Source organism: Rhineura floridana, chromosome 15, assembly GCF_030035675.1.
Source record: "Rhineura floridana isolate rRhiFlo1 chromosome 15, rRhiFlo1.hap2, whole genome shotgun sequence".
Lineage (NCBI taxonomy): Eukaryota > Metazoa > Chordata > Lepidosauria > Squamata > Rhineuridae > Rhineura > Rhineura floridana.
The window spans coordinates 34,366,780-34,380,878 of record NC_084494.1 but is presented as its reverse complement, the minus strand read 5'-3'; the positions used below and the strand labels follow the sequence as shown (position 1 = coordinate 34,380,878).

The 14,099-nt window shown below is 49.8% G+C and overlaps 2 protein-coding genes across 10 annotated transcripts in view; one reads left to right on the top strand and one right to left on the bottom strand.

The window, feature by feature from the left end:
- Nucleotides 1–1,523, top strand: part of MAP4K1 (mitogen-activated protein kinase kinase kinase kinase 1) — a 51,517-nt gene extending 49,994 nt beyond the window's left edge. For all 3 annotated transcript variants that reach the window (XM_061596449.1, XM_061596448.1, XM_061596450.1), the window contains 2 exons: nt 25–80; nt 1,118–1,523. In XM_061596449.1, coding sequence (XP_061452433.1) covers nt 25–80; nt 1,118–1,187 — 126 coding nt within the window. In that variant the 3' untranslated portion in view covers nt 1,188–1,523. The remainder of the gene's footprint in view (nt 1–24; nt 81–1,117) is intronic.
- An 800-nt stretch (nt 1,524–2,323) lies between these two features.
- The window catches only part of RYR1 (ryanodine receptor 1), a 163,991-nt gene continuing 152,215 nt past the window's right edge, over nt 2,324–14,099 (bottom strand). For all 7 annotated transcript variants that reach the window (XM_061596439.1, XM_061596441.1, XM_061596440.1 and 4 more), the window contains 11 exons: nt 13,516–13,925; nt 12,646–12,688; nt 12,381–12,511; nt 10,878–10,938; nt 9,588–9,734; nt 8,934–9,068; nt 6,601–6,757; nt 5,925–5,989; nt 5,105–5,205; nt 4,268–4,319; nt 2,324–3,490 (listed from right to left, as the gene is read on the bottom strand). In XM_061596439.1, the coding sequence (XP_061452423.1) occupies nt 3,395–3,490; nt 4,268–4,319; nt 5,105–5,205; nt 5,925–5,989; nt 6,601–6,757; nt 8,934–9,068; nt 9,588–9,734; nt 10,878–10,938; nt 12,381–12,511; nt 12,646–12,688; nt 13,516–13,925 (1,398 nt within the window). In that variant the 3' untranslated portion in view covers nt 2,324–3,394. The remainder of the gene's footprint in view (nt 3,491–4,267; nt 4,320–5,104; nt 5,206–5,924; nt 5,990–6,600; nt 6,758–8,933; nt 9,069–9,587; nt 9,735–10,877; nt 10,939–12,380; nt 12,512–12,645; nt 12,689–13,515; nt 13,926–14,099) is intronic.

Below are 14,099 nucleotides of genomic sequence, written 5' to 3'. Positions count from 1 at the left end.
TGACACAACCCCACTTCTTCTCAGTTGCAACAGGAGGTGCAGGATCAGCGGTGGACCTTCCGTTTAATAGGAAACTCCAGGTATAAAAACTTCCCAACCCATCACTGTGGTTTTCTGACATCCTTGCAGACACAAACACTCCCGTGCCCCAGTGCAGCCTCCACACCCTTTCTTTGTTTCTATTTGGCACGGATGTCTTGGATGCGTGACTTGGAACCATCCCTTCTGTCCCTTTAAGGCAGGGGTGGCAAACCTGTGGCTCCTCAGAGGTTCCTGGACTCCCACTCCCATCATCCCTCGTATCTTCATTCTAAGGAAGCCTTGACTCGGCTGGGGCATGGGAAGGCTTATGGGGGCTGAAAACATTTTTTCCCCTTCTAATTTACACGCTGAGCAGTGGAACTCTACAGCAACGGTTGTTGTTGCATCTTGCGGCAAAGAGGCGTATGTAAAGAGTTTAATTGACAGGACCACCAGACAAGTATGTCGTATAGATTAACATATATAAAAAACTACGAGAGAAGGACCTCCACGTCAAACTGTGGCAGAAAATTGCCAGCAGGATCAGATTTTACCAGAATAGAAATGCAGTGATGAGAATAACCTAGGTCCGGCCACTCCAACATGGTGCCAATAGGCACCATGGCATCTTTGGACACTCTCCTTAGCACCCACCAAGGTCCCCTGCCCCCTCCCATTTCTATTTTAAATTGATGGTTTTTCTGTTTGTGGGTGTTGCCTGCCTTTGGGGAGGGTGGTGCATTTTTTGTCTATTTTTGGGGGGGGCACAGGGGATTGTAGTCTATTGCCTTGGGGGTCTGAGCATCACCAGTTTTTCCTCTGTGAAATGGGCATTTTGTAGTGCGCCCACCAGAGCCCTAATCCAGGTCTGCCTGATATTTCATCCTGCCCCAATTCAGAGCACTTTTAGGGATGTCCCCAGACAACGGGCCAGGAGTGTCCTATGATCCTTTGCAGTGCCATGCAGGAATCTGAGTTTGCAGCCCCTTGTGATATGTGAAGCCTCCTGCCTGCCTGTCCCAGTCCCTCAAAAGCTCACCATCTGAAGCAGCCACTCAAGTTTTCTTGCTAATTTTTCTTCTCCCTCCTCTGCCAGCACCATCGTGGTAGAGACGCGGCCTGTGGACAATCCCAACTCCACCAGCAATCTCTACGTGCCGGAATGACACTCGCCACACATCAATCTATCAATTGTGCAAACGTGTACAAAGACCCCAGGCCGTCCCAACCCTGTCTCCAGGCCTCGTAGGTATACATCTCAGGCATGGATAGCCTTGTAGGAGGAGATGAGGTGGGGGGAAGAGAGGAAGGAGCCAGCCTGCCTCCGTGCTGCTCCAAAAGGACCACTTGGCATTTGGCCTGCAGCTTCTCCCCAACAGACACAAAAGGGATATCAGGCTCCTGGTTTTGCATCTTTACATATGACTCCACCCTGGTTAAAAAAATGTGTTCCAATTTTGTTCTCCTTTGATTGTTTTTAATAAAGAGCCCATAAAAGTGTTGCTAAGCAAGCTGTCCAACCAGTGTGTGGCTGTCCCTGCCAGGACTGGGCTGGGTCTAAGCATCTGCAAAGCCCTGGAATATCTTGCAGGATGAACAGTGCAGGCTCTTTGCTTGAGAGTGTGTGATTGGGCTGGGAAGTCATGTATAAGGAACCAGAGCTGGGATGGGATTCAGGCTGGCCCAAAGCTGGTTGTCGAGGTGCAGAGCACTTCAAACCCTGGTTCCTGATCCAGGCCGCTGCACCTCTGAATTGAGTAAAGGACTAGGAATGCAAATAAGGAACTCAGATGAGCGACTGGGATCAACCTTGCGCAGTACAGAGAGACAAAGAAGGGTGTGTGTGTGTGAGGGGGGGAATAGTCACATGCACATGTGTGTTATTAGAAAGGCCTTTCATTGGCTGCATGGAGGGATGTGGGAGAATTCTGATAAAAGTGAAAAAGAGATAAATTTGCTGATGTTCGCCAATTCATCCCATGTTTGGAATGGAAATCAATCCAGTGGATATGATCAATATTTGCTGTTGTTGCTGCTTTCAGTCCACAAATGATACAGAATTGATTGGTCCCCCCGTCCCTTGCATTGTGTTTCCTTTGCACTGAAATGAATGGGGTGCAATAAAGTAACGACAACGTTAAGTTACATAACTTCATCACAGCTGACAGTGAGATGAATAATGTAGTTTTCTGGCGGAAGATGGACTGCAGTGGAACAGAAACAGTGCTGCATGGCAGGAATAGAGGGCAGAATGGAAAATGATGCCTTCTTCATGCATAGCTGTACGCAAGGATGACACTCATTTGCTAGTTGCAGCAATCTATGGTTTTATTGGCAGGGAACCAAGCTGGGCTCAGGGGGAAGGACAGAGGGGACTGGGACCCAGGGGCCCCACATACCAGGACTGGCTGAAAAATCTGTATGGCACTGGCAATAGACACAGAGAGTAACTGGATGTGAAGGGGGGGGCTGTGACTTGCAGGAGGGCGATGCACTGTCAAGCCTGGTATCACTGGCTCCCCCCACCTACACACACACACACACACACACAGATTGGGGTCAGATTTATGGGTGCCTCTCCAGCTCCAGAAAGAAGCCATTGGCACAGAGAAGCCCCCACCACACAAACCATAAATAGTGCTAGCCCCACAAGTGAGACACAGCTTTGGTAGGGCAATGCTGCAAGTGATGCTCAAGTGGGAGGGGGCTGCATTGCTGGCACTCCCACCCCTCCTTAGGAACCTGGATTTGAAGACCAACATCTCCCTTCCTCCCTCAGCTTACAGCTCCCGCACCTGATTGCTAGACAACTGACAGACAGCAGCAAAATAATTCCATCCTCCTTGTTAATCTAAAATAGCATCTGGCTCCCCGCCGCCCTCCCTCCCTTCTCCCTTGGGGCAAGAGTCTATAAAAGGCACTTGAAAGTGTGGGGGGTCCTTTGACCCAAGAAGGGAAGTATTGCATGGACACCCCCACAGGGCAGGAAACTGGCAGGAAGAGTTACTGGCCAGGTGGGAACCTAAGTGTGGCCCTGGGTACAAGCTGGCCCGAACAGCCCCGGGCCATCAGATGGTTATTTTTTTCTCTCTGAAGAGCAGGAATACTTGTCTCTTTGGCCCAGGGATGGAGAAAACTGGGCCTGGCTATGGGGTGGGGGGAGTCGGCAGGAGGACACAGAAGGAGCAAAGTGATGTCAGGGTGGGCAGACAAGGGAGCCACCACCTGCTCCTGCACGACTTAGAAAGGAAAAGATCAGATGGGGGGGGTGCTGCTCTGTGTCGCTGCTGCCCCCTCTCCCTCTAGGGCAAGGGAAGGAAGGTGGACCGAGAGCGGTTGCGCCTTCCGTGGCACAGGGCGAGGAAGGAGGCATCTAGCCCAGCTGATCTTCATACTGCTTGCGGAAACAGTCGCCGGCAGGAAAGAAGTCCCAGCAGCGCTCTTGGTACATCTTCCAGACATAGGACTCCTGTGGGGCAGAGAGGAGGTGGGGGCTGGTGAGAGAGAGAAAGGGAGGGCAGGATCCTGCTCCTAGCTGGCCCTGGGGAGACACCCACAGGGAGGAGGGCGGCTTCAGCTAGGGTGGCAGATGGCACGCAGTGGCCCTTCTGGTTCCTTCCTGTTCTGCTCAGCGGCCACAGCCAGCTTTGCCCAAAGGCCACTGACACCTGAATGGGCTGAGGAGGGCCACGTTTCCGCGCTCCCCTCCCCATCACCCCTCCAATGACCTGTCGCCAAATCTTCCCCCAGACCTTTTGCCTCTGGAACTGGCAACTGACCTGCCTTATGCAATGGCTCGGGGTGCAGAAGTGGCCCAGGGCTGCTGCCAGCAGCTGACCCCTCATCAAAGAAGGGATGGGGAAGTCTGCATTCCATTCTGGGGGCCACATGCCAGTGGTGGGCGGAGCCAGAGGCAAAAGTGGGTGGAGCAGCGAAAGTAAATTTGACCTTTGGACACCACCGTTTCTACATGCACTCCTCTCTATCCTCCGCTTGGGGAAGCAAGAGGCGTCAGCAGTGTTCAAGGACCCATCCCAGCCAGGCACACACTCAGGGCCGGGCTAGGAAGGGGTGTGGCCTGGAGAGACCCCCGGGGGCCACACAGAGAGGCCTGGAGGGCTGCATTTGGCTCCCGGGCCTGAGGTTCCCCAACCCTTCCTTAAAGTGACACGGTGGAGTCACCTGGAAAGGTCTGGCAAGTCTCCCCCTACCTGCATCTCTGCCAAGATTAGAGCACCCCCCTCACCTGGCCAGTGTGCTCCGTTTCATCCTTATTGATGAGGTACATGAGGAAGAACCTGTCGAGGGAAGGGAGGCAGAAAGGAATGAGTCCAGAGGGTTGCATCCTGAAGCCTTCGACCCTTGCTGCAGGTAGGCACGGATACTTTTCTGGGTTAGGAAAGGAGCTCCCTGAACCTCCACGTGCTTCCATGCCTGGGTTCGGATTTAGAAAAACCAAGTGATCTGCACACACTCCCTCTGTGTTGCAGAGCCCTGGGAATGTTTCCAGATGGGCTGGTCCGTGGCCAATATGGGTTGCCACCTGCTGTGGAGGGTGTGGGCTCTGCACCTCCCATGCTGGCTTTGTTTGATCAGCCCAGAGAAGGGGTGTTGGGTGATGGGAAGGTAATTGACTTTCCTCAGAACACTTCCTGCAGTCCCAGGTGTAACCTCCCCCACCCCCCACTCCAAACATGTTATCTGGGCATCTCCTGGGCAGACTGATATGCCCCCATTCTGCTTGCCAAGTACCCTCCTGGTTCTTCCAGTGCACTTTGGGCAAGTTCACACATGAGTAGCCATCACTTGATGGCTGAACCTTCACAGGACAACTTGCACCTATAAAACACCCGTCATAGATGATATCTGTATCACATCCAACACAACACTTCAAGGTGTGGAGGGATTCACATCAGATGGTCATCTGAGAGCTACATCAGCATGTGTGAATTGGCCTTTTAACACCCCCCCCAACTGTTTTATGCCTGCCAAGTAGAACTGGAACCGCAGCTGCAGAGCTCAGAGGGTCCCATAGAAAAGGCAGGGAAGAAACTGGCCTCTCCCTCCCCAGCCAGCTGCTCACATGTAATTTGCCAAGTTATGCTCCTCCAGCGTGTGGGTGTCAAAGCCGTGCGGCGTTGTGTCAAAATAGTCACTGCCGATTCCACAGATGAAACATTTGGTCTGTTGGGGCAGAAATAACAGTGTGAAAAGGTGATGAGGTCAAGAGGGAGGTCAGGCCCCAGCTCTCCGTGATGGCCCACCCAAAGTAGCTGCAGCAACATGTTTCCTCCATAGCGAGATCATCAGTACTGGAGGAAGCATTCCCAGAGTTGAATATGTCTGTGCCCACCTTCCATGGCCCCATTCCCCAAATGTTCAGCTTTTGTTAAAAAAAAAAAGGCACCTTAATTCCATTTTCTTATGGAGATAAAAGGAAAAAGGAGGCTCCCCCTTTCCAGTTGCTCAGTAAAAAGAAATGCATTTATTTGTTTGTTTATTGAGATGGCTTATATGCCCCTCTTTTCACGCGCCGCCCCGTCCATCTCTGCATTCCAGCAAGCAACAGGTATTGACATGGTTCAAGGACACATTTCGTCAGGCCTGGAGCAAGGCTGGTGAGGAGGGTGGTTAGGGAAGAGGAGGACAACCGGGAAAAGTGTCCCAAGTGCTGGACAGAGAGGCCCGAGGGCCGCGTTCAGCTCCTGGGCCTAAGCTTCTCCATCCCTGCCCAAGGACAAAACAGACGTCAACACGTCTGTGCTCACAGCCCCGTTGAGTGTCCTGGGCTTTTGCAGGTGAATCAACTGGAGCTTTAATTGATTAACCTACTGATGAAAGCTGGCAGCCCACCCACAGCAGGGAATGGGGGACAGGAAGAAGGGGTGCTTTAGCCAGCTCACCTCCATGTCCTCTTTCACTTGTTCCTGCTGATCTCTCAGCTCCCCAAAGGCATCAATGATCAAACCTGGCAGGTGGAAGGTCGAAGAGATAAGACAGAGAAATAGGAGATGAAATTCAAAAGCCCCAGTGCAGACTCCACCCCTCTCCATGAGCTGGAAATGTAACCAAGGAGACTATTTTGGAGGATGACCACTGACTGCCCTTGGCAAAGGCAGGAGTGAACAGGCAGCAGCATGTGGGCACACTCTAGTTCAACCTTTGTAAGCTTGGCACCCTTTAGATGCTTTGGCCTGCCACTCCCATCAGCCTCAGTCAGCATGACCAGTGGTCAGAGATGATGGGAGTTGTAGTCCACAATATCTGGAGGGCACCATTTTGGCCACCCCTGCTGTAGTTAGTCAACGTCAAGGACACCCTGCACATGCCCAAAGGCACCCTCTTCTCTATGATTACCTAACATGCTCAAAGAGCTGAGCACCAGCACTGAAAAAGAATCCTGGAACTCCAGAGACCCTGGGGTGAAATTAAGCCCTTCCAAGAGCCCAAAAGATCTGACCTCACACTCTTAAGGTCTTCAGATGGGAGACTTATACCCAACTACAGCACCTCATGTGGTGCTCTACAATCCTGGGCCCAGCAGACGACTGCCCTGGGACAAGGGCCCACCCGGCTCACCTTGGATAATGGCCAGCAGGATGACAATGACAAAGAAGAAGAAAGTGATGTCAAAGATGACGCGGTAAAGCTCATACTCGTCACCTGCCGGGTCCTCGATCTCATCGCCGATGCCCCCGCCGGCACGCACCCCGACGTACATGTGAAACAGATAGCACTGTGATGGGGGGAGAGGCAGGGAGGGAAGCAGTCGGGACACTGCTGGCACAAGGTCTGGGCCTCATGCTGTGTGTCGGATCATTTGGAGCAACAACATTGCTGTCCCTTGCCGCCGCGGGATCCGTCCCTGAAATCACTAAAAGGGTGTCCTAATCCCCATGTCACCCATAAGCATTCAAGGGGAAGGAAGATTTTTAATGTGTTTCAAACGTTTGTTTTTATGATGTTTTAAAGTTTTTAGTGCTTTTGTTTGCCGCCCTGGGCTCCTGCTGGGAGGAAGGGCAGAATATAAATCAAATAATAAATAAATAAATAAATACATTTACTTGTGGAGGATCACTCTATCAATGGCTAACAGCCATGACAGCTGAATGGGACCTCCCTCTTCTGAGCCTCTGAGCACCAGATGCTGGGGGCAAAAGGGCAGGGAAAGGCTGTTGTCTGCATGCCCCACTTGTGAATTTCCCAGAGTCATTTGGCTGGATGTTGGGGTGGGGGGAGGGGAAGCTGGAACAGATAGACCTTTGTTCCAACCTATCATTAGGTTCTTTGGGGCCCAACCCATTGCTCATGCCTCCCCATTGGCTTCAAATATGGAGGGAAGAAGATTAAGAACACAAGAAGAGGCCTGAAGCTGGTTCAGGCCAGTGGCTCATCTAGTCCAGGGCCCTGTCCTCCAAGTGCCCAGATGCCCCTCTGGGAACCCAGCAAGCAGGTCACAGAAGGGCAACAGCACTCTCCCAGCTTGCGCCTCCCAGCATCCAACAGAAGAGGCAGAACATAGCCCCTGTGGCTAGTAGCCATCGATAGTATCATCCTCCATGAATTTGTCATCCCCTTGTAAAGCCATCCAAGCTGGTGTGGCCATTACTGCACCTTGTGGGAGCGAATTCCAGAGTTTAACTGTGTGCTGTGTGAAGTACTTCCTTTTTTTGTCTGTCTGTACCTTCCTGAATCCTGCCTGAATCTTCCAACATTCATCTCCATTGGATGGCCCTGGGTTCAAATATTATGAGAGGGGGGGGAAATCTTCTCCCTATCATACATGATTTTAACAGCATGTAAATCCTCCTCCTTCTCCCCAAACTCTGGCACTAACAAACACAGAGCCTCCTCACTGACCCCTCCAAAGGAGGCATGACAAGCCGCACGCACTTCCTGTGGCTCCTTGACCCCCTGCAGGGCATCCGTGGCCTGGAGAGGCATCAGTCGCAGCCACGTTGCCTTGGCAACATGGAAAGCTGTGTTACCCTGAGTCAGGCCACTGGTCCTTCTAGCTCAGTATTGCCTAACACTGACCGTCAGCAGTTCTCCAAGATTCAGACCAGGAATCTTTCCCAGCCCTATCTGGAGGTGCTGGGGATTGAACCTGGAATGTTCTGCCTGCAAAGCAGATGTTCTACCACCGAGCCACAGTTCTAGGTTCCCTTCCTGCTCCTCAACAGCTGTTATGGAGCTGATGACCATGGCTAGCAAATCTGACCTCTTCTTTTGCTTATGATCAACAGGAAGAGGGTGGGCAGCCTTTGGCTCTCTTTCCCCACCACTGCTTGTGCCAGTCATGGTGTCCCATCCTGGGACTGGGACCCCAGACACCCTGCAAAGTCCTTCATATGTTCTTAAAGCTTTTTGCCCTCCTAATTTATGGATTTGAAAAGATGACTCTTGCGTGCGAAGGAGTAATTTAACACATGCTAAGTGATCTGGAGTATCCATTCCAACTCTGGGGTCCTGGACCCCAGTCTCTGTATGTATAGTTCCACCCATAGCATAGTCAGCTCCAATTACTATCTATCCCCTGCACTCCCGAGAACCCAGACTGGAGACAAGCAGTTGTTGTTGTTTTTCAGAGAGTTGAAGGGATTACTCCTTGTAATGTTTGCACTAGCATTTGCCAACCTGGTGCCCTCCAGCAGTTTTGGACTACAACTCCCATCAGCCCGTGCTGGCTGGGGCTGACGGGAGTTGCAGTCCAAAACAGCTAGAGGTCACCAGGTTGGCGATGAATGGGTTTGGCAAGTTCTTGTAGGTATCGACAACCTGCCAAACCTGCTTGACCAGAAGCGACAGGAGAACACAGGAAATGTGCATGCTCACCACAGGAAGTGAAGCCGCTTCCAAACTACTTTAAGCTCTCTGAAAAAAGCCTAGGCAGCCTCCAGCCCAGCTCTTACCGTCATCATGTCATCACATTTCATGTCAGGCTCATCCTCATCCTCACTCTTGTTGTAGAACTTGCGGAAAAAATTGAAGGCGACCACAGTATAGAGGTAGACAATCACCGCCAGCAGCCCCACAGTCATCAGCAGCTGGGAAAAGGATGTCACACACGTGGGAGGAGGAGTTCAGTTAACATGCAGGGATAGAAAGTGAGTAAGTAAATAAAATAAATGCCACTGTGAGATGACTATATGCTCCCTCCCGGAGGGAGTATGCTATGTTTTAGAATGTTTTTAACTATAACTGTGTTTTAGCATGTTTTTAACTTGTTTTGAGAATGCTTTTCTTTTTCTTGTTAAATTGCTTTATTTATATGTTTGCGGCCCTGGGCTTCTTTGGGAGGAAAGGCGGGACATTAATTTAAGTAGTTTATGAATTAAATAAAATGACTCTAACCCGAGGTAGGGAACATTTTTCAGCCCAAGGACCGCACTCCCTTCTAGGCAAATGTCTGAGGGTCACATGCCAGTGGTGGGCAGAGCCAAAGGCAACAGTCGATGGAAGAATGAATGCAATTTTGATCTTTGTACAGTCGGCTAGTTTCTGCACACGTCTCACCTCCCAAGGCCTATTTACCACTGTCAGCCCAGCCCATCAGCCCCTCCCACCTGTTTGCCATTGTGGGTGACGGATGAGAGGATGGTCCGCAGTGTCTTGACACCCATGGCGATGTCCAGGAGGTGGCAGGCAAAGAAGAAGTTGTTGTAGTGGCCAAGGGCGGACATCAGCATGTACCAGAAGAGATACAGGAAGGACTGCACAGGAGGAAAAGGATAGACATGAAGGGGCTGTAATGGAGGCAGGATGGAAGGAGAGCGCACTTTTTGAGAGGTGGGAAAGATGCACAAGTGATGTGGGACAGACGCTTCTGCTGCTATCCTCTGAGCTGAACATATGCACAGAGCAGATTTGCGTAGGAATTTTTACACTATAGGGGTCAGCATCTGGCAGCCCATATTAACAAACCTGGCCCTCACTGTTGGTGCTCTCTGGCCCCTCTATTGCAGGAGGGATGGACGTAGCCTCCTGGCACTGGCATCACTGCCACTTACTGGGACGGTGTGGGGCTAGGCCAGGGCAGTGCAGGAGCACTGGATTGACTCCACCGATGTGCCCACAGTGCAGTGACCTCATCACTGGCCTGCTCTCTCCCCATATTGTCACCGTACATGATTCTGATGCCAGTGGCAGGAAGGCCAAGTCTGCGGTGCTACATCTCCCCTCTGACCACTCCAGCTCTATTGCCAATCCATGAGGAAAAAGAAGAGTATGGGTGAGCACCCCCTGTAAGGATAGGACTCGGGAGGATGTCCTAGTGGGAGATTTGGCTCATGCTTCCCCCCCCCCCCCATTGAAGTGCCCTCTGCAAAACCCGCTGCTGATCAGGACAACACTCTTCTCAACCCTGCCCAGCCAATACACCTGCAGAACACAATCAGTATGCATGCCAACCATATAATGGAACGATTTTGCATAGTTTATTCCGATTAAATTATTCTAGGTAATTTGGTAGGTTTTCAGGTAATTTGGGTACTTTTCTAAACAAAGAAAATGGGCAGCACATGAGCACAGAAACTGGACTAGGATAGAGAGACATATCTGGATTCTTAACCACAACAATGAGGTCTATAAACTCTGTTTTTAGGGGAGAACTATGCTAGTCGGGATTCGGGATGTTGAATTATGTTGAACTTGCTCAGGAAATATGTATAAATTCTGGGAATTTGCTCCACTGTCTACAACCCCCAAAGGAAATGGGTGAAGAGGGGTGGTCCTGCCCTAACTGGCCTCCTGTTTTACCTGGTGGTCACCAATTGGCATAAATATGGCCCCATTCAGTGCTTAAATGTCCTACTCCCAGCCTGATCTCGGCCCTCCGACTGCATTTTCTCACTCACGTTATTGGTGAAGATCACTCCGAATTTCCAGATCTTGTACTTGATGTCAATAGAAGTGATCCTAAAGGTGAGAGGGAAGACAGGTAAGGAGAAAGCTCTGTGTATGTGTGCAGGTGAATTTACACATTATGTTTTGCTAGGAGTACACCAAAGATTGTTTAAGCATGCACTATGTGAACAAGTGGGGAGAAACGTTCATCAAACAAGTGTGCTGTACAGATATGCTCATGAAGACTGGCTATCTCTTATTCTCAGACATGGGTTTGCCTCTGCATAATGTGTGAAAAGGCCCCAACTATGAGCATGAGTTCAGAAGCCTGCTCTTGTGTGTCTTGCTTTGTGCAGTCATAATTTCTACCCCAACTACCTGAACTACTCAAAGCATGTTTCACATTGTAAGACACGTAGGATGACTTGCATGTTACATTTTTAGAGGATACACCTAAGTTGTTGTAGGTGTACTTTTGCAAATGTAAACGTATTATCAAATGGGGACAATCTTGACTTTGCAGACAAGTGCATCATGTTTTAGCTGGGATGGATGAATACGTAATTTTTGGTTTCCCTCAGCTTCTCATTTTTCCAGTCTTAAGTTCACCTTGCCCCATTTCCACATCAGTTTCCAAACTTTAAAAAAATCTACTTTTGTGTAAGCAATTTTCCCTAATAGAATGCATTTTTGTACATTGTTTTCACACAAAAATGTATGCACTGTTGTGCGCACTCTTTCATAATATGTGCTTTATTGTACACTTTTTGGTTGGAGACCTGCACTGCAAAAATGTTTTGGAGAAAATTTCAAAGCACAGTTGTTTGGTTTGCAAAGTGCAAATTAGACAGGTTTGGTTTGTATTAAAATGTATTGTATGCACACAGGGATGGGCGAGAATTTGATTCAGTTCACATTTTAAATTTATTTATTTATTATACATAAATTTATAAACACCAATTATTTGCTGCCCTGGGCTCCTTCTGGGAGGAAGGGATATAAATTTAATAAATAAACAAATAAATAAATATTAGTGAATATAGCATACAAAATTGCATTATGTCAGGAGAAATCGCTTTCAAAAATGTGTCAAAGCTGTGTGCAAAAATTGTTTAGTAGGAGAAATTCTCACTAAAACACTGGAGAATTTTGATGAGGGTTTTCTTTTAAAGAATCACAACTTTGCAGAAATGTGAAGAATCAAATTTAAGGTTGGAAAAAGGAGAAGCTGGGACAACTGAAACTGACAGGTCCTTCCATCCCTAATGCACACACACTCATTTTCAAGAGTTGAGTGGGTTTCAAGACTGACTGTGAATCTGTGCCAAGTCGACTTTGAGGCCAAACCCAGGTTTGTTACTGTGTAATAGGTGAAAAGGCCCTACATTAAACCCTGAAAACGCTACAAATAGTTCCTTTCTCTAACTCCAGCCATCAAGCTGGAACCGTCCAGGCATCAACATTATCACCGCACTGAAGCATCCTCCATTGCCAGCCTTTTGCATCCTTCTCACCAAGTTAAAAACGACTTGTCTGGCTCAGGTTTTTTTTCATTCTGTGCTGACATATCCAGACTAGCCAAATCCATTCCCAGCAGTTCTGCAATTCTCTCCCGCCCATAGATGTCGCCGTATTTCTCTAGCACCTGAAGTAAGTAGGAAAGCAAAACAATTAAAAAAAACTGTGGTTAAGAAAAGCTGGGCTCCAAATCTTGTTACTCATCCTCATGGAAGCCTGAGGCCCTTGTTTCCCTACCCTGGACATCGTGGAAGATCTCACCTTTCTCTTGATGAATTTGTCCCAGTAATTGCTCGGGAATGACCTGGCATGGAGAGAAAACAGGTGGGGAAAGCCCCCATTAATGTTCCTCCCACTCCCATGGAGCCTCCCTGACCTGCTAGGGCTGCTTCTCTTCCTCTGCAAAACACACTTCTTCCCCCAAAGCCCCTCCTGATGCTGCCTGGTCCTCCCTCACCTGATTTTCTCCCCTTCTCCATCCCTACTGTGCATCCGGCAACTCCGGATCTCTTTCGTTGCTCATCATTGTGTCTCTCAGCCCTATGCCCATAAGATCTGACCTGCTGGGATCACATAAAAAGTCCACTTGGCCCAGCTTTCTATTTCCAACAGTGGACAGCTAAATGACTCTAGGAAGCTCACAAGCAGGGGCAAAAAGGCAATGACCTTCCTTCCTGCATTTAGCCACAACATCCAGTACATTGTCTCTGAACCCGGAGGTTCCTTTTGGCTGCCAAGGCATAATAGCCATCGACAATCTCCGTCCATGAATTTATCTAACCCTTTTTTTAAGCTAGTGTGGTCATCACCGTATCTTGTGGCTGTGAGTTCCCCAGCTTAACTACTCATTGTGTGAATCACTCTTTCCTACTATCTTTTTAGCATTACAAGAAAGTGAGAAGCATTTAGCACAGTTGCACTCTGGGAAGCCTTTTTCTATTTTTTTTAAATGCTCAAAATATTAAGATGTTTTGGAGGAGGGACTACTGCCCAAAGGAGGCAGGGGCAGTGCTTAGCCCCTCCCCTTCAAATAGAGCAATTTACGGTTCATTACCAGCTGGCCCCACTGGTTAGCCCCCAGAGGAGGCGGGACCAACACTTAGCCCCTCCCCTTCCCCGAGAGAGACTCACGGTGCATTGAGCACCAGGCGGTCCCACTGGCCCTTAATGTCATCGTCCTCTGGCTGCTCAGTGATATAGAGCCCATCAAACTCCAGCTTGCGGGCCAGCTCCTTTTCACGCTTGAAGATGACCAGCGGCACCTTGAGGCAGTTGTAGCCGATAATGCAGAGGAAGGCCACCAGTGTGTGGATGATGGCCAGGAGCTGCAAGGCTGGCTGCATGTAGCCGGTGCTCTCCTCCAGGAAGTAGTAGACCACACTGTCTTCATCGTCTTCGTCTCCGTTGCCATTTCCGTTACCGTCCCTGCCGCCGTCGTCGTCCCCCCCGCCGAAGCCAGAGCTGGCCCCAGAGCCTGCATCCAGCTCCCCTTCGAACCCGGAGCCCTCAAACTCCTCCTCGCCTGGGGGCGTGTCTGACACCTGGCCGGTAGACAGAAGAGTCAGAGCGGAGGGGTGGGCTGGAAATGAGCAACCACTCCCAAGCCAGGAAGATCTCCACAGTATCCACTAAGCCAGGGCTGGGGAACCTTTTTCGCACAAAGGGCTGCATTCCCTTCTGGGCAATGAATGTAAACTCTATAGGCTAGTTTCTAC